Below are 24,512 nucleotides of genomic sequence, written 5' to 3' on the forward strand. Positions count from 1 at the left end.
GCGGGGTGGTGGCACCGGGATCCTCATCTCTCCCATGTGGTCATTCTCTCTTTCTCCCCTTACCCATCTGTCTATCGCCTCCTTTGAATTCCATGCTGTCACAGTTACCAGCCCTTTCAAGCTTAACATCCTTATCATTTATCGCCCTCCAGGTTCCCTCGGAGAGTTCATCAATGAGCTTGATGCCTTGATAAGCTCCTTTCCTGAGGACGGCTCACCTCTCACAGTTCTGGGCGACTTTAACCTCCACACGTCTACCTTTGACTCATTCCTCTCTGCCTCCTTCTTTCCACTCCTCTCCTCTTTTGACCTCACCCTCTCACCTTCCCCACCTACTCACAAGGCAGGCAATACGCTCGACCTCATCTTTACTAGATGCTGTTCTTCCACTAACCTCATTGCAACTCCCCTCCAAGTCTCCGACCACTACCTTGTATCCTTTTCCCTCTCGCTCTCATCTAACACCTCCCACACTGCCCCTACTCGGATGGTATCGCGCCGTACCAACCTTCGCTCTCTCTCCCCCGCTACTCTCTCCTCTTCCATCCTATCATCTCTTCCCTCTGCTCAAACCTTCTCCAACCTATCTCCCGATTCTGCCTCCTCAACCCTCCTCTCCTCCCTCTCTGCATCCTTTGACTCTCTATGTCCCCTATCCTCCAGGCCGGCTCGGTCCTCCCCTCCCGCTCCGTGGCTCGATGACTCATTGCGAGCTCACAGAACAGGGCTCCGGGCAGCCGAGCGGAAATGGAGGAAAACTCGCCTCCCTGCGGACCTGGCATCCTTTCACTCCCTCCTCTCTACATTTTCCTCCTCTGTCTCTGCTGCTAAAGCCACTTTCTACCACGCTAAATTCCAAGCATCTGCCTCTAACCCTAGGAAGCTCTTTGCCACCTTCTCCTCCCTCCTGAATCCTCCCCCCCCCTCCTCCCTCTCTGCAGATGACTTCGTCAACCATTTTGAAAAGAAGGTCGACGTCATCCGATCCTCGTTTGCTAAGTCAAACGACACCGCTGGTTCTGCTCACACTGCCCTACCCTGTGCTCTGACCTCTTTCTCCCCTCTCTCTCCAGATGAAATCTCGCGTCTTGTGACGGCCGGCCGCCCAACAACCTGCCCGCTTGACCCTATCCCCTCCTCTCTTCTCCAGACCATTTCCGGAGACCTTCTCCTTACCTCACCCCGCTCATCAACTCATCCCTGACCGCTGGCTACGTCCCTTCCGTCTTCAAGAGAGCGAGAGTTGCACCCCTTCTGAAAAAACCTACACTCGATCCCTCCGATGTCAACAATTACAGACCAGTATCCCTTCTTTCTTTCTCTCCAAAACTCTTGAACGTGCCGTCCTTGGCCAGCTCTCCCGCTATCTCTCTCTAAATGACCTTCTTGATCCAAATCAGTCAGGTTTCAAGACTAGTCATTCAACTGAGACTGCTCCCCTCTGTATCACGGAGGCGCTCCGCACTGCTAAAGCTAACTCTCTCTCCTCTGCTCTCATCCTTCTAGATCTATCGGCTGCCTTCGATACTGTGAACCATCAGATCCTCCTCTCCACCCTCTCAGAGTTGGGCATCTCCGGCGCGGCCCACGCTTGGATAGCGTCCTACCTGACAGGTCGCTCCTACTAGGTGGCGTGGCGAGAATCTGTCTCCTCACCACGCGCTCTCACCACTGGTGTCCCCCAGGGCTCTGTTCTAGGCCCTCTCCTATTCTCGCTATACACCAAGTCACTTGGCTCTGTCATAACCTCACATGGTCTCTCCTATCATTGCTATGCAGACGACACACAATTAATCTTCTCCTTTCCCCCTTCTGATGACCAGGTGGCGAATCGCATCTCTGCATGTTTGGCAGACATATCAGTGTGGATGACGGATCACCACCTCAAGCTGAACCTCGGCAAGACGGAGCTGCTCTTCCTCCCGGGGAAGGACTGCCCGTTCCATGATCTCGCCATCACGGTTGACAACTCCATTGTGTCCTCCTCCCAGAGCGCTAAGAACCTTGGCATGATCCTGGACAACACCCTGTCGTTCTCAACCAACATCAAGGCGGTGGCCCGTTCCTGTAGGTTCATGCTCTACAACATCCGCAGAGTACGACCCTGCCTCACACAGGAAGCGGCGCAGTTCCTAATCCAGGCACTTGTCATCTCCCGTCTGGATTACTGCAACTCGCTGTTGGCTGGGCTCCCTGCCTGTGCCATTAAACCCCTTCAACTCATCCAGAACGCCGCAGCCCGTCTGGTGTTCAACCTTCCCAAGTTCTCTCACGTGACCCCACTCCTCCGTTCTCTCCACTGGCTTCCAGTTGAAGCTCGCATCCGCTACAAGACCATGGTGCTTGCCTACGGAGCTGTGAGGGACCTCAGTACCTCCAGGCTCTGATCAGGCCCTACACCCAAACAAGGTCACTGCGTTCATCCACCTCTGGCCTGCTCGCCTCCCTACCACTGAGGAAGTACAGCTCCCGCTCAGCCCAGTCAAAACTGTTCGCTGCTCTGGCCCCCCCAATGGTGGAACAAACTCCCTCACGACGCCAGGACAGCGGAGTCAATCACCACCTTCCGGAGACACCTGAAACCCCACCTCTTTAAGGAATACCTAGGATAGGATAAGTAATCCCTCTACCCCCCCCCCCCCCTTTAAGATTTAGATGCACTATTGTAAAGTGACTGTTCCACTGGATGTCATAAGGTGAATGCACCAATTTGTAAGTCGCTCTGGATAAGAGCGTCTGCTAAATGACTTAAATGTAAATGTGGTTAATGCCTTTAAATGGCAAAACGCCATGTCACTTCAAAATCACAGATTTACTCAATGACATGATCAAACCATGAATAATGTATAAGCTCAATCGCTGAACATCAACTCCGGACATATCCTGTTGGGGGTTTTCTTTAAAATTGATATTCATTTCAATGACTTCAACTAAAACAGTGCAAGCGTGGACAACTCCAAACATGAAGGGCTGCTGTTGGTGCACTGTGCAGGCTTTTGTTCCAGCCCAGCACTAATACACTAGAACCAAAAGCCTGCACACAGTGAAGCCATCCACTACTTAAATTGCGTACCCCAGTACTACCAGCCAATTTTGTTTTCATTTGTACCCTTGGTACCACCATCATTCACCCTTCCCTCTCCTCCACTTACATCCTCCTATAGTCTTCCTCCTTCTGGCGTCGCTGGTCCTCCTCCTCCCTTCGCCTCCTCTCCTGCGACATCTCCTCCTCGATGCGCCGCAGCCTCTCCATCTCCTCCTCCTCCTGCTTCTTCTTCTGCATAGAGGAGAGCAGTTGCTCCGAGCGCTTCACTAGACCCTGGTACTCCTGGTCAATCTCCTTCCGGGTCATTACTGTTGCCTATAGGAGGGGGCATAGGTCAAAGGAGTTGTGTCATAGGTCAACGTCTTTGGCATAATCACATAGGCTTATTACACAATTTTGTATAGGCAAAATTATTTGGACTTGTGTTGTCAAAGTGTGTCATGGTCATTATTATAAATGCATACAGCATATACAGTAGGTTTAATAGGACTGATGTTTTTCATAACGACTTAAACAAATTAGATACAATAAAAAGCCTGTGGGGTAAACGTTAAAAGTAACATTACATTCCCAATATCCCAGAATCTCGTTTAATTCAACTTTCCTAATTTCCTCTGCACATACAAATGTTTAATTAAAGAGAAAGGGAGAATGAGACAGTTGCTCACATGGAAAAGGTTCTGCACGGATTCCAGTCATCTAGTCATATAGTCTAGCCCTACCAGCGCTCTAGCTAGCTACCTCTGCCAATAACACTTATCCGGGTTACAAAGACAAAGTTTACAGACAACACTAAAACAATTAGGGAATCAATTTCAGAGTCTGGATAGCATGTGTATGCCATCTAGAGGCCCCAAATAACACTGGTGTTTCTAGCAGAGGGAGACAGGTGAGTTCCATAATCATATTTATCCATATTAGAGGATTACACATCAAATCAACCAATGTTCCCTCTAAGCTCTGTGCACGCGCAAAGCTCTACCAGGACTGCAGCGCAGAAGAAATTACAGCCCGCGAAAAGAGATGCACGAGATTGAACTTCACTCAACTTTACTACAGTTGGCCCCGTTAGTGTAAACTATCAACATTTCCCTCTACTTTGGGAATTGTGATCGAATCAAGATCGTATTAGCCCCTTTTAATGCAACATACAGAAACAAATCTAAATTTACAAGACAGTCTGTGATTTTGTTTTAGGTAAAGCGCATTGTCGGTAGATTCTACTGAATTGATGGGCACGAGTGGTCACGAGTAGATGCGCTTGTTTTGAGATCAAAGTGCATAGCCGCGTGTGCAAGTGTTCAAATTCATTGCTAGTTAGTGAGTTACTAGCCCAGTTACAACTCATTTCTGGTGATTGCTTCCTAGAAGAGCACACAAAGTGTAAAACAAGTCAAGTAAAGATATTTTTTATGCCTTAAAGGGGCAGTGTTATATTTGAATAAGCCAAGAAGCCAATAGGCAGTGTGTAGCATATACTTTGTGTCTGATTCTTTGTAATAATAATAAATGTAAGGGAATAATATTTTATTTTGTGATGTGGCTTCTTGCATCAAACACACAAAACATTTCAGTCACGTCCTTGTTTAAGTGGCTCAATAGGATACTGCCATGCCCTGAATTTTTTCAAAAGTCTCATGGAATGTAGGCCTACATTGAACACCACACATTGGCTGCTACTGTAGGCTGTATCATAGAACAGCTGTTTCAATAGCTATTTCAATCGCTATGTTAAAATGTTATGGGACGCATTTTCTCCATTGTTTTGGATGGTAGGCCACTCTGGTAGGACTACATTATGATCAAAAAGCCACAGTAGCCTATTGGCCACTGTTAAACTAATTTTAAAGCCTCAGAATTTTCCCTACTTTGCGCTCAGCAGATACAAAATTTGCTCAGTGCTGTCATTGTTTTGAGGGAACATCAAAAATAACCGAAGGAAATGGCTCCCTGATGAGATGACAGAGAGACGAGCTCTGCGGGATTAGCTCAGAAAAGTAAGAGAGGTGAGTCACCCTGTCCTTTTCGGTTTAGGGTGAAGTTGCCCCTGGATGCTGATCTTGGGTCAGTATTGCAATTCCCAGATTAGGATAGGGGGAGGGGAAGCTGATCCTAGATCTGTGGAGCAATTTCACCAACGGAGCTGCCCTTCACCTTTATCTTGGCCATAAGGGTGTCGATGGAGGCCCCCAGCTCCTGGATCTGCTTGGCCATCTCCTGCTTGCCCTCCTTCAGTGCGCCCACCACCTCGTTGAAGCGCTCCATCCGTGTTTTCAGGTTACGCACCTTCACCATGCCATCGATGCTGTGGCCGCAACACACACATACATATGAACACAAACACATATAGGAGCATATGCAAGTATACGTGCACCCACATAAGTGTGAGCACTAAAGCTCGCACGTGCCAACACACACACACATCGTATTGGTTGAGATGAATAAAAGCCTATTTTAGTTTTTATGCTTGAAAATGGTTCGTGTGAAACGGACATTTTGTGCTAGCTACATAATAACTTATTCACAGATCATATACAGTGAAAGTATTCATACCCCTAGATTTATTCCACATTTTGTTGTGTTACAGCCTGAATTCAAAATGTTTGAATAAAATTTGTTTTACTCACCAATCTACACATACCACATAATGAGAAAGTGAAAACATGCTTTTACATTTTGTTTTGCAAATGTATATTCAAATGAAGTACAGAAATCTCAGCTGCCTTTGGCTTTATCTGTCAAACAACCTATTACACACATTCTTGGGTCCTGAGCAGTCAATTAAAAAAAACTCATCACACGGATGGTCCCATTCACAAAAGCAATATATATTTTCCAAAGGCAATACGACAACGACATACGGCATCTTCAAAAGCAATACAGTAAGACTAACATTTCTTAATGTAATATGGTGACAAGAGTGTGCCAGGAGTCACGGCTGAGCTCTCAAGATTGATTTGAACTTCTAACTGCACAATGTGTAGAAGCTATCAAAAGGCACAGTGTTAAGCACTTTCAAACAAAGGGAATGTGTGTCGGTGTGTGTGTGTGTGTGTGTGTACACCCACCGTGGCTTATGTTTCCTCTTACAGAGCCACATGCGGACGGTCTTCTGAATCTTAATAAGGGCAGAGGCACGATATTTCATCTTCTCCTTCACTGTGTGTGTGTGTGTGGGGGGGGGGTAGAGATAGAGAGCATGAGAGAGAAAGTGAGTGAGTAAGACAGAAAGCGAAAGAGTGAGAGAAAGTGACAAAAGAGAAAGTGAGTAAGAGGGAGATCCAATCATCAGCATAGTATTGGGCTTATTCACACAAACAGAGATGAAGCTACACACACTCCCTATGATCTGTTGACTGAGCTTGTAGGGATATTAAGGTGGAGTTTTTTGAAGGAAAATAAATGGAAGTGCAGCCAGCCGTACCAGTGCATATAGCCTCAGCTATGAGATATCCTGAAGGGGAAGTTTAGCAACTCTGATTCAGAAGAAATCTTTTTGAACCTTTTTTGTTACGGGGGTTGTTTTAAAAGGTATATTCCTTTGTTTTCTTTTTTTGCCATTTTTAAACCTGTGATGATGCAATGCGTCAATGTTTTAACTGTATCTGTCCTTAACAACTAAATACATAATTATTTTTAACTAGCAGGAGTGCTACTGTTCTACGGTATGTCGTCCAGCTCAGTGCGAGTATGAGTAAGCATACGTTTGATGACGGAGAGGGTGCACCACTGGACCTTCTTCCAGCGGCTGATGACCAGCCACTGGTTGACCTTCTTCACCAGCTCTGCCAGGTGGTCCGGGTCCGACTTCATGATTTGGTCAAACTCTGCAAACTGACCCAGAAACAGGACATCAACAGAATCACTCAAGGTCATTTGGGCCTATGTAAATCAGCAGCTTTTCTCTAGCTCGTCCTGGGGACCCTAATGGGTGCACATTTTGTTTTTTGCCCCAGCACGACACACAGCTGATTTGAATAATCAACGCTTGTTGAGTTGATTATTTGAATCAGCCGTGTAGTGCTGGGGCAAAACCAAAAACGTGTACCTATTAGGATCCCCCGGATCGAGTTTAGGAAACACTGCTGCAGAGTATTAAAAAGAGAGCAGAAAGCAGTGCTTACCTTCCCAGGACGGAAGAATACTCTGGTCAATCCAAACTTGTAGTCATTCTCATTCAGCCCTAGTGCTTTGAACAAAGCCTGCAGAGGAGCAAGAACCAAAACCATCAGTCTCTTAAAATGTAAAAACATGTCAGCAAAGTTACCTTTGAAATGTAATACTGTGTTTGGGGGAGCCATCCACCTTGCAGAAGAGCCTGGGGTCCAGTCGTGTGAGCTTGTCAGGCATGTATTGCTTGTACATGTTGTAGAGCTCATGGAAGGGAGCTCGTGAGGGGAAGCCGCCCTGCATTAGGTCCAGCACTGACACCATGCCTGGTGAGGAAAGGGAAGAGAATGTCTTAAAGAGGTGTGTGTTCGTGTGTCTTTACTAATCTTTATAACTTTTTAATTTTGTGTTTTACCTTTATTTAACTAGGCAAGTCAGTTAAGAACAAATTCTTATTTTCAATGACGGCCTAGGAACAGTGGGTTAACTGCCTGTTCAGGGGCAGAACGATAGATTTGTACCTTGTCAGCTCGGGATTTGAACTTGCAACCTTTTGGTTACTAGTCCAACACTCTAACCACTAGGCTACCCTGCCGCCCCTGTATATGAACTAATGTTTACTTCGTTTTTTTTACAATGTGATTGTGTTAATGATACTCTCAAAACAATGTTCTTCCTCTCCAAACCCATACCTGAACACTGCAGCTGAGACAGAATCTGGGCTCCTTCAAATTGGTGGCTCACCATCTTTAAGTTGGGTTTTACACAGCGAATGAAGCTGGAGCCCTTTGAAAGACAGGTAAATCATATCCATTACATATCCATCGTTCACATCCAATCTGAGGCCAGTTCCTGACTACCAGTGTGTGAGAGAGGACATCAGGTACGGCACAGATACTCACAGTGCTACGAAGCTTCTCCAGCAGTAGGTTCAACTGGGTCTGTGAAGGCAGGCAGAGAAAAAGCTTCCTTAATACTTATTCTAAGTCCCATCGCACTGCACAAAAAGGGGTTAAGGAGCACTTACAAACAAATTGGGATTATATTTGACATTGCACATTTACAACTGAAGAAAAGCAATAATTATAATGCTGACAAGAAAGTAAAACATGTGAATAGGTGAGGGATAACAGCACACGGAAAGACAAAGGAAAACCATGCAAGACTCATGGACAATTCTGCAAAAGCCACTTGCACTGTTCTCAATGGGATTTGCTTTTATCAGTCCAAAATGAATCTGGATGATTTCTCGAGATATATAAAAAATGGACTGCAACTGTGCCAAGCAGATACTTTTTGGGATGTTTTCCAGAAAAAGTGAACGATAACTGATGAATGAATGAGTGTCCTGAATACACGCATCTTTCACTGCTCATAGTAGGGAATCTTTTAAACAGAAATAAAACTGGACTGTGTTCCCTTCCTCACAGCATTGCAATATATTGCCTCACAATGCCTAACTTTGATCATTATTTTATGTTTTATTAAAGCACATTTGTGTCATTAAGCTGAAAAGATCCGGTCTTGCTCTTTTCTCTGCAACGCTACCCTCAGGTCATTGTGTCCATATTATCTTACGAGTTAGTGCTAAAAGCGTCAACTCAAGCATCACGGCACACAAAGACCATAGACCAAGACAGGTGTAGGGGAAATATGACAGGAAGTCAGTGATGGGTGCTCTGTGTGCATCTGCTGATACAGTATGGTGTTGTTGAAACAATCTACAGTGAGACAAGTTACCTTCTGTCCCTGGCTGACTATACTTCTTTGTGACCGACTTTAGCCTGGCTGCTACTTTCTATCTCTTGACTTTTTCCACACTTTTTCTTTCGCCCCCCTCTCTAGCTGACAAGGATTTCTGGGGAATAGAGGTAGGAGACTGGAGGTCTACAGAGGAAAGGAAGAAAAGCGGGAAGGAGGGGAGAGGCGTTAGAAGTTCAAAGGTAAAAGTTGGAAAATAGTGCACAGCGTTTTCTCTAATGTGTCAGATAACTTCTGAAACAACAATCTGAAATAAGCAATAGGAAAAGCATTAGACTACAAACTAAACACACTATTCACTTCAATAGCGAAAGCAGAATGTGAAACAATGTCAAACACTGTAAGAATTTTAGATTTACACAAACTAATAAGAACTTGTGGTGTGTTTTTCCTTCAAAAGTGTCACCTCAGAGCCAGGTGCTGCTACAGTCTCCTTCCTCACCTTGAATTTATTGCCCACACTGATGAAACGGAGTTTGCCAGCCTTCTGCTTGGAGTCCTTGCTGTTGTTAGAGTTCTCAAAAAGCTCTCGCACAAACTTGTCCTTGGACTCACACACAAGGCTCTCCAAAGACATGTGGAGGGCATCATTATTCTTCTCTACAAACTGGATCTGCAAACGCACGCACACAGAAAAAACATGACAAATACATAAACATACTTTGCCGTGTGTGCTAACAAGTAGTGATAGGGGAAAACATCAATACAGTTACATATTGCAATATTATTTTGGATGATGTTATAAAGACACAGTACTTTCTTTTTGGTAGTGTTAGTTAGTGCTAGTCGGCTGTACATGAGCCAAAACTCTGGTATTTTTATCCTATAGCTTGTTCTCCACACAACTACTGACCACAACAACTGACCACAACCAAACAACTTCTTACCACACAACCACAACCCCACAACTTTTGACCACAATCACAGAACTTCTGACAGTAACCACACATCTGCTTACGACAACTTTTACATTTACATTACATTTAAGTCATTTAGCAGACGCTCTTATCCAGAGCGACTTACAAATTGGTGCATTCACCTTATGACATCCAGTGGGACAGTCACTTAACAATAGTGCATCTAAAACTTAGGGGGGGTGGGGTGAGAGGGATTACTTAACCTATCCTAGGTATTCCTTAAAGAGGTGGGGTTTCACAAGCATACAACTACTGACAGCAACCACACAACTAATAACCACACAACTTCGGACCGCAACCACACAACTTTTGACCACAACCACAGAACTTCTGACAGTAATGACAACTGCTTACCACAACTTTTGACCACAACCACACAACTTCTGACCACTCATCTACTGAACACAACCACTGACCACAATCACACAACTTCTGACAGTAACAACACAACTACTGACCACAAACACACAGCTACTGAACACTCATCTACTGACCACACAACCTCCACAACTACTGACCACAGTTAGTGACCACAACCACACAACTACTGACCACAACCACACAACTTCTGACTACACAACTACTGACCACACAACCCCACAGCTACTGACCACACAACCCCACAACTACTGACCACACAACCCCACAACTACTGACCACAGCCACACAACTTTTGACCAGAATCACACAACTTCTGACAGTTGTGTATTTACTGTCATTAGTTTTGTGGTTACTGTTACTGACCATGACCAAGCACCTACTGACCACGACCACACAACTACTGACCACAACCACACAACTTCTGACCACACAACTTCTGACCACAACCACACAACTACTGACTACAACCACACAACTTCTGACTACAACCACACAACTCCTGACTACAACCACACACCTACTAACCACACAACTGCTGACCACACAACTACTGACCACAAGTACTGACAACAACCACACAACTGCTTACCACAATTAGTGACCACAACCACACAACTATTTACCACAACCACAACTATTAACCACAACCACACAACTGCTGACCACACAACTACTGACCACTCAACTGCTGACCACGGCCACACAACTTCTGACCACTACCACACAACTGCTTACCACAATTAGTGACCACAACCACACAACTACTGACCACAACCACACAACTACTGACCACAACCAACCGGCCTCACAACCACAGACCACGTGTAACCAAGGCAGTCCATGTCCTCCACTAAGTCTTCTTCACCTGCAGGATGGTCTGAGACCAGCCACCCTGACAGCTGATGAAACTGTGGGTTTGCACAACCAAAGAATTTCTGCAAAAACTGTCAGAAACTTTCTCAGGGAAGCTCATCTGTGTGCTTGTCATCTTCACCAGGGTCTTGACCTCACTGTAGTTCGCGCTCATAACAGACTTCATTGGGAAAATGTTCACCTATGATGGTACTAGCATGCTGGAGAAGTGTGCACTTCACGGATTAATCCTGGTTTCAACTGTATCGGGCAGATGGCGTCGTGTAGACAAGTGGTTTGGTGATGTCAACCTTGCGAACAGAGTGCCCCATGATGGCGGTGGGGTTATGGTATGGGCAGGCATAAGCTACGGACAACATCAGCAGTTGCATTGTATCGATGGCAATTTGAATGCACAGAGATACCGTGATGAGATTCTGAGGCCCATTGTTGTGCCATCTACGAGCCGCAATCACCTCATGTTTAAGAATTATAATGCACAGCCCCATGTCGCAAGGATCTGTACACAACTCCTGAAATCTGAAAATGTCCCAGTTCTTCCATGGCCTGCATACTCACGAGAAATGTGACCCATTCCCATTGAGCATGTTTGGGATGCTTTGGATCGACATGTACGACAGCGTGTTCCAGTTCCTGCCAATATCCAGCAACTTCGCACAGCCATTGAAGAGGAGTGGGACAACATTCCACAGGCCAATCAACAGCCTGATCAACTCTATGTGAAGGAGATGTGTCACGCTGCATGAGGCAAATGGCAGTCACACCAGATACTGACTGGTTTTCTGATCTACACCCATACATGTTGTTATGGTATCTGTAACCAAAAGATGCATATCTGTATTCCCAGTCATGTGAAATCCATAGATTAGGAACTGTATATGAACTGTAACTCAGTAATTCTTTGAAATTGTTGCATGTTGCGTTAGTGTGTTGTTAACACAGTTGTTTTTATTAGAACACAAAGGGTGTCTTCAGAAAGTATTCACACCCCTTTATACCCCCTTCACTTTATCCACATTTTGTTGTGTTACAAAGTGGGATTAAAATGGACTTAATTGTAATTATTTTGTCAACGATCTAGACAAAATACTCTGTGAAAATGGAAGAAAAAGTCTACATTTCAAAAAAATTATGAAAAATAAAACACTAATATATCTTCACTAGATAAATATTCAACCCCTAGTCAATACATGTTAGAATCACCTTTGGCAGTGATTACAGCTGTGAGTCTTTCTGCTAAGTCGATAAGAGCTTTCCTGGATTGTACAATATTTGCACATTATTTTTAAATTCTTCAAGCTCTGTCAAGTTGGTTGTTGATCATTGCTAGACAGCCATTTTCAAGTCTTGCCATATATTTCCAAGCCAATTTAATTCAAAACTGTAACTAGGCCACTCAGGAACAAATCAATCAATGTCATCTTGGTAAGCAACTCCAGGTATATTTGGCCTTGTGTTTTAGGTTATTGTCCTGCTGAAAGATTAATTTGTCTCCCAGTTTCTGGTGGAAAGCAGACAGAACCAGGTTTTCACTAGGATTTTGCCTGTGCTTAGCTCTATTCCGTTTCCCTCTCAAACTCACCCCATCATTCCACTTTCACATTATGGGGTATAGTGTGTAGGCCAGTGACAAACAAATATACATTCAATCCACTTTAAACACAGGTTGTAACACAACAAAATGTGGAAAAACTAAATGGGTGTGAATACTTTCTGAAGGCACTGCATGGAAAAATACACGTTTCAAAATTTGGACCAATCGACTAGCCGAAAATACAGATGACTCTCGGTCAACCAATATAAAAATGTAAACTCTGCAAAAAAAGAAACGCTGCTTTTTCAGGACCCTGCCTTTCAAAGATAATTCGTAAAAATCCAAATAACTTCATAGATCTTCATTGTAAAGGGTTTAAACACTGTTTCCCATGCTTGTTCAATGACCCATAAACAATTAATGAACATTCTCCTGTAGAACGGTCGTTAAGACTAACAGATTACAGACGGTAGGCAATTAAGGTCACATTTATGTCAACTTAGGACACTAAAGAGGCCTTTCTACTGACTCTGAAAAACACCAAAAGAAAGATGCCCAGGGTCCTTGCTCATCTGTGTGAACATGCTTTAGGCATGCTGCAAGGAGGCATGAGGACTGCAGATGTGGCCAGGGCTATAAATTGCAATGTCCGAACGTGAGACGCCTAAGACAGCGCTACAGGGAGACAGGACAGACAGCTGATCGTCCTCGCAGTGGCAGACCTCGTGTAACAACACCTGCACAGGATCGGTATATCCAAACATCACACCTGCGGGACAGGTACAGGATGGCAACAACAACTGCCCGAGTTATACATCTGCTAAACACATGTATGTGACAACTACAATTTGATTTTATGTGAAAAGGGTTTAGGGGTCTGAAAACTCTCAGATGATGTCATAAGGTGAATGCACCAATTTGTAAGTCGCTCTGGATAAGAGCGCCTGCTAAATGACTTAAATGTAATGTAAATGTAAATGTTATACCAGGAACGCAAAATCCCTCCAAGAGTGCTCAGGCTGTCTGCAATAGGCGAAGAGAGGCTGGACTGAGGGCTTGTAGGCCTGTTGTAAGAAAGGTCCTCACCAGACACCACCGGCAACAACGTCACCTATGGGCACAAATCCACCGTCGCTCTTCACTGACGAGTAGCTTTTTTTGTCTCACATGGGGTGATGGTCAGATTCGTGTTTATCGTCGAAGGAATGAGCGTCACACCAAGGCCTGTACCCTGGAGCGGGATCGATTTGGAGGTGGGTGGTCCCATTGTCAGTGTTCTGCCATGGCCAGCGAAAAGCACGGATCTCAATCCCATTGAGCACGTCTGGGACCTGTTGGATTGGAGGGTGAGGGCCATTCCCCCCAGAAATGTCCGGGAACTTGCAGGTGTCTTGGTGGAAGAGTGGGGTAACATCTCACAGCAAGAACTGGCAAATCTGGTGCAGTCCATGAGGAGGAGATGCACTGCAGTACTTAATGCAGCTGGTGGCCACACCAGATACTGACTGTTACTTTTGATTTTGACCCCACCCCTCCTTTGTTCAGGGACACATTATTCCATTTATGTTAGTGGAACTTGTTCAGTGTATGTCTCAGTTGTTGAATCTTGCTATGTTCATACATGTTAAGTTTTCTGAAAAGTGAGAGAACGTTTATTTTTTTGCTGATTTTATTTATTATTCAGGAACAGCCATGGTGTCTATTAATGGAAAAATACATGCTTAAAAATGTAGACCACTCAAATCATATCAGCAACTAAGTATTGTGACAATATTGTATTGTGAGGTCCCTAGCAATTCCCAGCCCTACTAACAAGCTGAGAAGACCATTACCAGCAGAAATATTTAAAATGGCTGCATAGTTACTGGGATATAACTGCATATAGTCTGACAAAGTTACATCATACAATAATACATGCTTAAACAACAAACAATCACAAGAACAAATCAAAATATAATTGATGTGCGTGATGGTTACCGTTTCGTAGCACACAGCTCCGGCAAAGTGTCTGACGATGAAGCCTTCATCATCTCTGACGTTCCTGTGAACAGCCAGCTTCGACTTCCTAGGGACCTGAGAGATGGCAGCGACATTAGATTGATATAGATTGATATACAGTTGAAGTCAGAAGTTTACATAAACGAAGTTCAAATGTACTTGGCTAAAGTGTTTCACAATTTCTGACATTTAATACCAGTAAAAATTCCCTGTTTTAGGTCAGTTAGGATCACCACTTTATTTTAAGAATGTGAAACGTCAGAACAATAGTGGAGAGAATGATTTATTTCAGCTTTTATTTCTTTCATCATATTCCCAGTGGGTCAGAAGTTTACATACACTCAATTAGTATTTGGTAGCATTGCCTTTAAATTGTTTAACTTGGGTCAAATGTTTCAGGTAGTCTTCCACAAGCTTCCCACAAGAAGTTGGGTGAATTTGGGCTCATTCCTCCTGACAAAGCTGGTGTAACTGAGTCAGGTTTGTAGGCCTCCTTGCTCGCACACACTTTTTCAGTTCTGCCCACGCATTCTCTAAAGGATTGAGGTCCGGGCTTTGTGATGGTCACTCCAATATCTTGACTTTGTTGTCCTTAAGCCATTTTGCCACAACTTTGGAAGTATGCTTGGGGTCACTGTCCATTTGGACCAAGCTTTAACTTCCTGACTGATGTCTTGCGATGTTTCTAAAATATATCCATATAATTTTCCTACCTCATGATGCCATCTATTTTGTGAAGTGCACCAGTTCCTCCTGCAGCAAAGCACCCCCACAACATGATGCTGCCACCCCCGTACTTCACATTTGGGATGGTGTTCTTCGGCTTGCAAGCCTCCCCCTTTTTCCTCCAAACATAACAATGGTCAATATGGCCAAACAATTATATTTTTGTTTCATCAGACCAGAGGACATTTCTCCAAAAAGTATAATCTTTGTCCCCATGTGCAGTTGCAAACCGTAGTCTGGCTTTTTTATGGCGGTTTTGGAGCAGTGGCATCTTCCTTGCTGAGCGGCCTTTCAGGTTATGTCGATATAGGACCTGTTTCCTCCAGCATCTTCACAAGGCCCTTTTTGCTGTTGTTCTGGGATTGATTTGCACTTTTCGCAACAAAGTACGTTCATCTCTAGGAGACAGAACGCATCTCCTTCCTGAGCGGTATGACGGCCGTGTGGTCCCATGGTGTTCATACTTGCGTACTATTGTTTGTGTTGATGAACATGGTACCTTCATGTGTTTGGCAATTGCTCCCAAGGATGAACCAGACTTGTGGAGGTCTACAATTTTTTTGAGATCTTGGCTGATTTCTTTTGATTTTCCCATTATGTCAACCAAAGAGGTAATGAGTTTGAAGATAGGCCTTAAAATACATCCACAGGTACACCTCCAATTTACTCAAATTATGTCAATTGGCCTATCAGAAGCTTCTAAAGCCATGACATCATTTTCTGTAATTTTCCAAGCTGTTTAAAGGCAGTCAACTTAGTGTATGTAAACTTCTGACTCACTGGAATTGAATTAGATGCGAAATAATACGTCTGTAAACAATTGTTGGGAAAAATTACTTAATTCATGCATAAAGTAGATGTCCTAACCGACTTGCCAAAACTATAGTTTAACAAGAAACTTGTGGAGTGGTAGAAAAACTAGTTTTAATGACTCCAACCTCAGTGTATGTAAACTTCCGACTTTAACTGTACGTAACGTGTGTATGTGTCTGTCTTTATTTCTGCATGGTGTAAGATAGACCGGGCTGAAGAGGTGATGGCAAAAGTCCTTTATTAAGACCCTCATCATTGTGTATGATCTGTGACCACTATTACGATACTCACCCATCTGTAGTAGTATCATACTGTAAGGCAGTCATGATTAATATTATATGACCATACACATCTGAGAGAATATTCCACATTTCCATATGAAAATGACAATTAATATTGTCTAAAAACCAGCTGTCGCCAGCCCAGTCTAATCTGTTGGTCTGAATTTATATCAATGCTGCATTTCAAACAGGATTTTACGCCTGTCAAGCTTACAGAAAGCGGGACAAAAGTTCCCTAAGAAAAGGGACTGGGGCTGCTGGTTCACAATAGCCCTAATGTTTCACATAGACCAAGTACCAGAATGTCCATTACAATTCCATTGTGACCCCTTGGCATGAAAGTGTGGTGAGAGGGCAGTAACAGTATAAGAGTATCAGTTCACTAAATGTTGATCTAAGGTAAGTTTAGCATTTTTCAACATAGATGGTTCAAGCTAGGATCCAGGGTGGGTAAGCTGATCCAAGATGTGCCTGCAGGCAACTTCCACCCACAGCTCTCACCGTCAGTCTAAAGTGGTCTTTGTGCTGGCTGTGGATGGTGTTGGCAAAGTGATGGTCGCTGGGCTGTGGTAGTCGGTTCTCTTCATCCAGAATGTCCAGGATGCCCACTAGTTTTGCTTCCACCAGGTCTATGGGGATAAATGAATGCATTATTACAGATGTAGTGAGCAGCATAGTCAATTCAAGTCAAATTATTAAGATACGAATAAGATAAGTACTTTATTGATGTGCAAGGGGCAAATTTGTCTCATGCTACTAATGTTGTAATGCGGTCTGTGTTTTGAACATTTCTCAATGTCACTGTGTGAAGTCATAAGGAAAATAAAGTTAAATTCTAACATATTCCAGAGAGGAGCGGTCAAGTGTCGGAATGTCTGGAAAGACGCAATCGGTGTCTCAATGTTCCCTTTCCTGGAACATTGACAACCTTTGTGTATTTCTACTGTGCGCTGTGTCTGAGGCTTTGGGTGTTCAAATTGGAGGCACAATGCCTTGTATATCCGGATGCTCATCATAATCTCTCCTAGTGAATTATTCATACAGGACATTCTGTTTGGAATAACATCTGACGGAGGCACACCAATACATTTGCATGAATAGGCACCTGGGCATAAATTGGGGGGGAGATTGATGAGCGAATTAATGGACAGCCAGCGAGTAATTTGCAAGTCTTACGAACATTATTCATGGCTGCCAGTTAACCTGGCACCTGACTAATCAAAACCCTGTTTGATATACAAATCGAAATAGATCACGTTGCCACCTACAGGACATTTGATCCTATTCAATGGAGGTTTGGGTTGTGAAAACATAGGCAGAGGGGAACAAAAGAGCACTGACAATCACAAATGCTCATTACACAATGGAAACTTCCTGGTTTAATGAGGAGCCACATGTTGTGGTCCCTCTTCACCACTAACTCCAGAGAAGTTATATTGTATAGGGCCCTATAAAATCAGTATTATTTTTTGCCTAATTCTGTTTTCTATGTATTGTTTTTCCAAGTTTATGATTTCCCCGTTTTTTTTACAGGTTTTCGGTCTCAAACTGTTTATAGAAAAACAACCAAATGGAATGTTCTAAGTCCAAAACAATGCCTAAACCACATCAGGAAAACACTTAAGGTCTGGGAAAAATCGAATAAATGTTTTTTTTTGGGTGTAGATACCTCTTTCATTCAAGTGCACACCAGCAAGGAGACTTGTTCGGTTAGTGGTGTTTCTGTAGCACATGTGATTTCAGAGTTTGCTTAACAAATCACCACTCGATTGATGCAAATAATCACAATATCATTCTGTCAGGTAGGCAATGTTAACTTTGTAGTTAACATTGAGAAGGTTTTTGACTTCATTGCTAACGCCTACATAAACTGGTAGACAAACGTGGACACACAGACAGGGGCATACCTGCATTGCCTCTTCAGAAAGTTTAAGGAAAATGCGAATCCCTGATGCATTTTGTTAATGCCTTACGATAATCAAATTAATACATTATCTTTTCTTTTTTAAATTTTGTGGTATCCAATTGTTTTAGTAGCTACTATCTTGTCTCATCGCTACAACTCCCATACGGGCTCAGGAGAAACGAAGGTTGAAAGTCATGCGTCCTCCGATACACAACCCAACCAAGCCGCACTGCGTCTTAACACAGCGCGCATCCAACCCGGAAGCCAGCCGCACCAATGTGTCGGAAGAAACACTGTGCACCTGGCAACCTTGGTTAGCGCGCACTGCGCCCGGCCCGGCCCCGCAACAGGAGTCGCTGGTGCGCGATGAGACAAGGACATCCCTACCAGCCAAGCCCTCCATAACCCGGACGATGCTACGCCAATTGTGCGTCGCCCCACGGACCTCCAGGTCGCGGCCAGTTACGACAGAGCCTGGGCTCGAACCCAGAGTCTCTGATGGCACAGCTGGCGCTGCAGTACAGCGCCCTTAACCACTGCCACCCGGGAGGCCAATTAATACATTTTCTAATCTATTCAATACATTTAGTTGATTTCCTACTAAGTTCAATAAAAATGTATTATTTTGCTGACTTCCGATGTAATGTCTGGATTACGTGATACAGTCAGCGTTCTCTGCAGATTTTAAAGGGCCCTAAATGTGCAGTCGAAGGAAGTCAGTGCAAACTCATGTCGTGGGGCTGGTTTCATGCAATCACATTTTCTGAAAAGTGAGAGTGCTCTGTCGAGGGCTGTATCTCTCATCATGTCTTGTATGAGCCTTAAAAAGACAGGGCTTCAAGTTAATCATGTCTCTGTATGTCACTCTAAGGCACCCAGAAGCTGGAGATTTCCACTCCAAGCTCTGCTCAAACACCTCTCCTTGCATCTCCGTTTGGTTCCTAGTGGCAACTCCTAGTCAGCAGTCAGACACAGAAAGAGATTGCATCTTTTCCTTCTAAAGCCAGTCCGTGCATTATGTTTGACATTGAAGCTTACAGTACAGGTACAATATGCATCGCATAGAGACTTACAGAGTGCTGTTCCACATATTAAACAAGTAAAATAGTTTAGGAGCTGCTCTTGGGGAATTTGACTTTGCACCATGAAAAGTTGATAAACTGAATGTGTGAAAGAGGCTGGGAGAAATTTCCTGTTTCACTGGTCTGGCATCTAAATATGGTGCAATATCAAGATATCTTTTTGGATGTATGAAAGAGCGCCAACAGAGAATGAAATATAACATAGCAATATCTATGGGCACAGTCTACTGCAGAAGAAATACACAAGACATGTCTAATAATCATAGCGTGGAGTAAGGTGACAAAGGTTTGACAGTGGCACCCACCTATGCAGTCCTGGTTGTCGACATAATGAACTTCATTGACTCCCAGTCCTTCCCTCTGATATAGCTCTTGTTCCTGCAGAAAGAATGGTAAGTCAACACTAAAGTACAAAGATGTTGCTCCTAACCACTTTTACAAGGTCAGATCTTTTTTCATCCTCCTAATGGTTAGTGTGTAATCTGATCCTAGATTTGTCAACAATCATGACTTACTGAATCAAGTACACAAACTCCTTTTCAAAATTGATATTTTAAAAAAACATGTAAACATGCATCTCTGGGTAATTTCAGGCCAACACATCTCTGCACTCCAATGTGATTTAAACGCCATGAAATCCCTTAATTTTTAAAAATTTGATCATTAATTGGAGACCTTAAAAATCAATGAATAAAACAATAGCTCCCAGAAGAGAAACGCTGTCATCTCCACAGAGAGAAAGATTACCATTCTAATGAGTGTAACGTGTGGACTGACTCTTGCAGGGAGAAGAGTGTGTTCGGTGTGTGTGAGTCCTCTTTAGTGTTGCACGGTATACCGAAACTTCAGTACTTTTTTGATACCCCCTCCAAAAAAGGACCATGCATATAGCGCCCCCCCAAAAAAAAGAAAAAAAAGGAGAGGTCACAATTCAGTTTGTACACCGGTTTAAATGGATATGCTTCTTAATAAAAACCTATTTGAAACAAGCCATTACACTTCATTATTATCATGAATATTTTAAATGATTAAATATTCATCAACAAATGAAGAAATGCCAGGTTGAAGAAGATCGGTCGCATTTTTGTATTGACAACATTAAGAGAGTCCAATTAAAGGTATGCCTACCTTGTTTGTTGGCTTTTCTGCATATATATATATATATATATATATATATATATCTCAATGCACAAAACCATTAAAACGAAGTCTGATGGGTTCTCACATTTTCCCCAAAATATTAACATATCACAAACCCTGCTGCTGAGGTCATTCGACCATTCTTCAAAGGGAAGACGCTGTAATGAGAGAGCTAATGTAGCCTAAGATACTGATAATAGGCCATTTACCAGATTAAATCATGACAGGAGGGTTACAGGACCATTCTGGAAGAAAACCTGATGGAGTCTGCAAAAGACCTGAGACTGGGACGGAGATTTGTCTTCCAACAAGACAATGATCCAAAACATAAAGCAAAATCTACAATAGAATGGTTCAAAAATAAACATATCCAGGTGTTAGAATGGCCAAGTCAAAGTCCAGACCTGAATCCAATCGAGAATCTGTGGAAAGAACTGAAAACTGCTGTTCATAAATGCTCTCCATCCAACCTCACTGAGCTCATGCTGTTTTGCAAGGAGGAATGGGAAAAAATGTCAGTCTCTCGATGTGCAAAACTGAGAGACATACCCCAAGCGACTTACAGCTGTAATCGCAGCAAAAGGTGGCGCTACAAAGTATTAACTTAAGGGGGCATAATCATTTTGCACGTCCAATTTTTCAGTTTTTGATTTGTTAAAAAGTTTGAAATATCCAATAAATGTCGTTCCACTTCATGATTGTGTCCCACTTGTTGTTGATTCTTCACAAAAAAATACAGTTTTATATCTTTATGTTTGAAGCCTGAAATGTGGCAAAAGGTCGCAAAGTTCAAGGGGGCCGAATACTTTCGCAAGGCACTGTATATCTGGTTTCTATTATTAAAAACTGTTTTCGCTTTGTCATGATGGGGTAGTGTGTGTAGATTGATGAGGGGAAAAAAAATTGTATACATTTTAGAATAAGGCTGTAGGTAAACTATTCTACTATGCGGTGGTCTGATTTTGGTTTAACAACATTACATGGCAAAAATAGTGGCACTGAAAAGTTGCACCCTAAATGTTATAGTACAGGCTTTGAACGACTTTGCCAGCAGCTACAGTATGTTACAGGACCGCTGTCTGAGCTGAGCTGCTGTTGTGAGCATTATAGAGGACAGACTATTTAATTCCCTTCCTCTGAACATCGGCGTGTCATCAACAATCATGCATGTAAGTTCAGTGCACACAGTATAACAGAAAAAATAAAATATTTGAGAATACAGTTATTTGGGAATAAATTTCGTAGAACAGATATGCTTCTGTCTTTATTAGGCTATGCCATCTCCAAACCGGATCTACACTGATCTCTCCTGAATCCATGACAGAGAACTTTAACCCCTCGCTAGAGCTTTCTGGGCTGCATTGTTAGCTCCTCACTCATGCTGAGTTAGCACAATTCAATAATGCAACAATGCATGTAGAAATGTTTAAACTGTTAATTACCGTTTGTAAAACAATGTCCATACAGGCTAGAACACTTTCTCTTTTTGTAGGCAAGTTTTCCTTGCTAGCTTACAGCTGAAGCTAGATCAATTCACTACCCTAGTACTTTTTGTGATAATTTGTAAACGATAATGCAAAATATGCTGATTTCAAAGCTGATTCTCAACAAAAACGTTATTAATTTGCTTCGTCTCCCTCGCCACCAAAAGCTTATTCACTATTTCACCTATCTATAGATTCCATAGCCACAAAGTCAGATTCCACAAACACATCTGCCTCGCAAATGATGGCATTACATTCTTAAAGAGACAGCGCAAACTGTTATAAGAGATTAATTCTTCTATGCAAATGTTGTTAATCAGTACAATAAAATTATCTGTTCTCCTAGCACACGCCAATAAAATAAGTCCTAAATGGTAGGGATTGTTTGTCACCTGTAGCCTGTGAAATCAGCTAAACAAGCTCAATAACTCAATGAATGCACACACTCCTATTGAATAATATGCATTCAACTGTATTGTGAATAGACCTAGGCTACATCTTGATTTACCCAGTTAATCAATAAAGATTTATCTGTCAAATAAATTATTACCATTGTTGTTTTGTAGTTAGATTGGTAAAAACAAAGTCAAATTGATTGTATGATTATATAATTGATTCATTAATGCATACATGGCTTCCTAAAAAAAAAAAACTAAACCTGGTATGAAAGTCAAAATTCTGGAGTCGTGATAACACTAGCGAGCCACCTCTACACCCCCAGACTTCACGCTCACTCACCTCTTTCAGGATGCGCTCGTTGAAGAACTGCTGCAGCTTCTCGTTGCAGTAGTTGATGCAGAACTGCTCAAAGCTGTTGTGTTCAAAATACTCTGAGGGGTGTGAGAAGCAATATGAACGTGAAAATGATCTGCCACGTCTGAAGTGGGAATGAATAATGCTCATCTTCAGGCAGTTACTGGTGCTGAATATATCAAATTATGTTAGTAAAGTTTTTAGAACGTGACGAGGAAAAGAGTTTATGTGAGGACATGAAGGAAACGAACACCCACAAGATAAATTAACGGAAATATGGCTAGATAGACTGACAGGCAGACAGAGAAACAAACTTACAGAGAAACAGATAAACTGTGAGACAAACTCACTGCTCTAGGCCGACTTACCGAAGCCGGCGATATCCAGCACCCCGATGAAGTTGGAGGAGGTTTTGAAGGGGAAACACTGGTTGACCCTCCTGACCACGTGATCGAAGAGGCAGCTGTACACGGCCTTGGCCAGGGCGTCCCGGGCGTTGTTCGCCTGTTCCACCCTCAAAGGCACCCTGGGGGGAAAGAACTAAGTGAGAAGCCGAAACTGGGCCACTCTTTAATAAATAAATAAAAAAACAACACTTTTTAATCAATACAGTCATTTCTCATTTCAGGTTTATGTGCAAAGGAAGTTTGAGTTGTTTCTTAAAGAGTACGTTTTTACAGGATGGTATTGTTTTGCTAAAACAAGTATGTAAGGAGGTCGAAAGACAAGCCATTAGAAGTGACTGTACTCCCTGAACCCTGGCTGACTAATTCTTCTAGCACTCTCCAACACCATTTGGCTTTCTATTATTCAAAGGGGTTGATGATTATGAGTGGAGTTCTTCTGAAGTGAGCACGTTCAGCTAGGGTGTAGCACTCTGTCCTGCACTCAGTCTCAGTATTCCAGTCCACAGTGACTTCACTGTGCCATTACTAGATATGTACATTTATTTACTTGTTTTTAACTGTTACTTTTGCCTAAATCTATTTTGTTGTGGAAGGTTAAGGTTTATTTTAGTTTCAAATATACATTTTTGTGCAGGAAGGAGTGGACTGGAATACTCGTCAAAATTCAAACATTCCAAAAGTATTCTGCTCTCCGCTTTTTTCTGGACAGGCATCGAGCTGAAGCAGCAGGTTCAGAGCAAACCTTTTACCCTTTGAAGTTACTGTAGGTGCCATTACTGCCCACTTTCCCCACCCCATATTCTCATCTATAATCTATTCATGTTCAGTCTCATGTTTTACTATCACCTGAAACAATGTATGCGATCTCTGACGAGAGACAGGCTCTCCTCCATCTTGCATTACAAATACTACACTTGATTGTTCAGTAGCGGGGCAAGACTCCGTGAAGATGACGTACGGCATAATTAAATAAGCCACAATGTAAATGGGGCATTAGACTTTAAAAGTATAAAAGTTCAGCAGCAGGTAGGTTAATGCTGCATTCAGACGAGGGAAGCAAAAACCGTCATATCAGTCGGCATAGCGGGACAAGAAAGCAAGAAAGATGGTGATGGCAAAAGTAAGCCAGCACGACGGTATGCATTGCTATAGTGATTTCAGTTTTACAAAACGGTGCAAATCAACATCCGGTTGAAAACAACGCTACGGCAGACGGCAAAAGTAAAAATATTTGAACTCCGGTGGCAAGTTCCATCTATTGTGGCGGCTGATGGCATTCACCGCCAGCCTCAACGTCATT

At 43.0% G+C, this 24,512-nt stretch overlaps 1 protein-coding gene across 5 annotated transcripts in view; it reads right to left on the reverse strand.

The window, feature by feature from the left end:
* Nucleotides 1-24,512, reverse strand: part of LOC124046291 (unconventional myosin-VI-like) — a 102,746-nt gene that overhangs the window by 18,858 nt on the left and 59,376 nt on the right. For all 5 annotated transcript variants that reach the window (XM_046366485.1, XM_046366484.1, XM_046366483.1 and 2 more), the window contains exons 13-26: nt 23,174-23,331; nt 22,791-22,882; nt 19,734-19,806; nt 16,942-17,069; nt 14,600-14,695; nt 9,360-9,530; nt 8,059-8,097; nt 7,849-7,942; nt 7,352-7,482; nt 7,171-7,248; nt 6,751-6,880; nt 6,115-6,205; nt 5,201-5,351; nt 3,153-3,361 (exon numbers count right to left, since the gene is read on the reverse strand). In XM_046366485.1, coding sequence (XP_046222441.1) covers nt 3,153-3,361; nt 5,201-5,351; nt 6,115-6,205; nt 6,751-6,880; nt 7,171-7,248; nt 7,352-7,482; nt 7,849-7,942; nt 8,059-8,097; nt 9,360-9,530; nt 14,600-14,695; nt 16,942-17,069; nt 19,734-19,806; nt 22,791-22,882; nt 23,174-23,331 — 1,641 coding nt within the window. The remainder of the gene's footprint in view (nt 1-3,152; nt 3,362-5,200; nt 5,352-6,114; nt 6,206-6,750; nt 6,881-7,170; nt 7,249-7,351; nt 7,483-7,848; nt 7,943-8,058; nt 8,098-9,359; nt 9,531-14,599; nt 14,696-16,941; nt 17,070-19,733; nt 19,807-22,790; nt 22,883-23,173; nt 23,332-24,512) is intronic.

This window comes from Oncorhynchus gorbuscha, linkage group LG10, assembly GCF_021184085.1.
Source record: "Oncorhynchus gorbuscha isolate QuinsamMale2020 ecotype Even-year linkage group LG10, OgorEven_v1.0, whole genome shotgun sequence".
NCBI classification, from domain to species: Eukaryota; Metazoa; Chordata; class Actinopteri; order Salmoniformes; family Salmonidae; genus Oncorhynchus; species Oncorhynchus gorbuscha.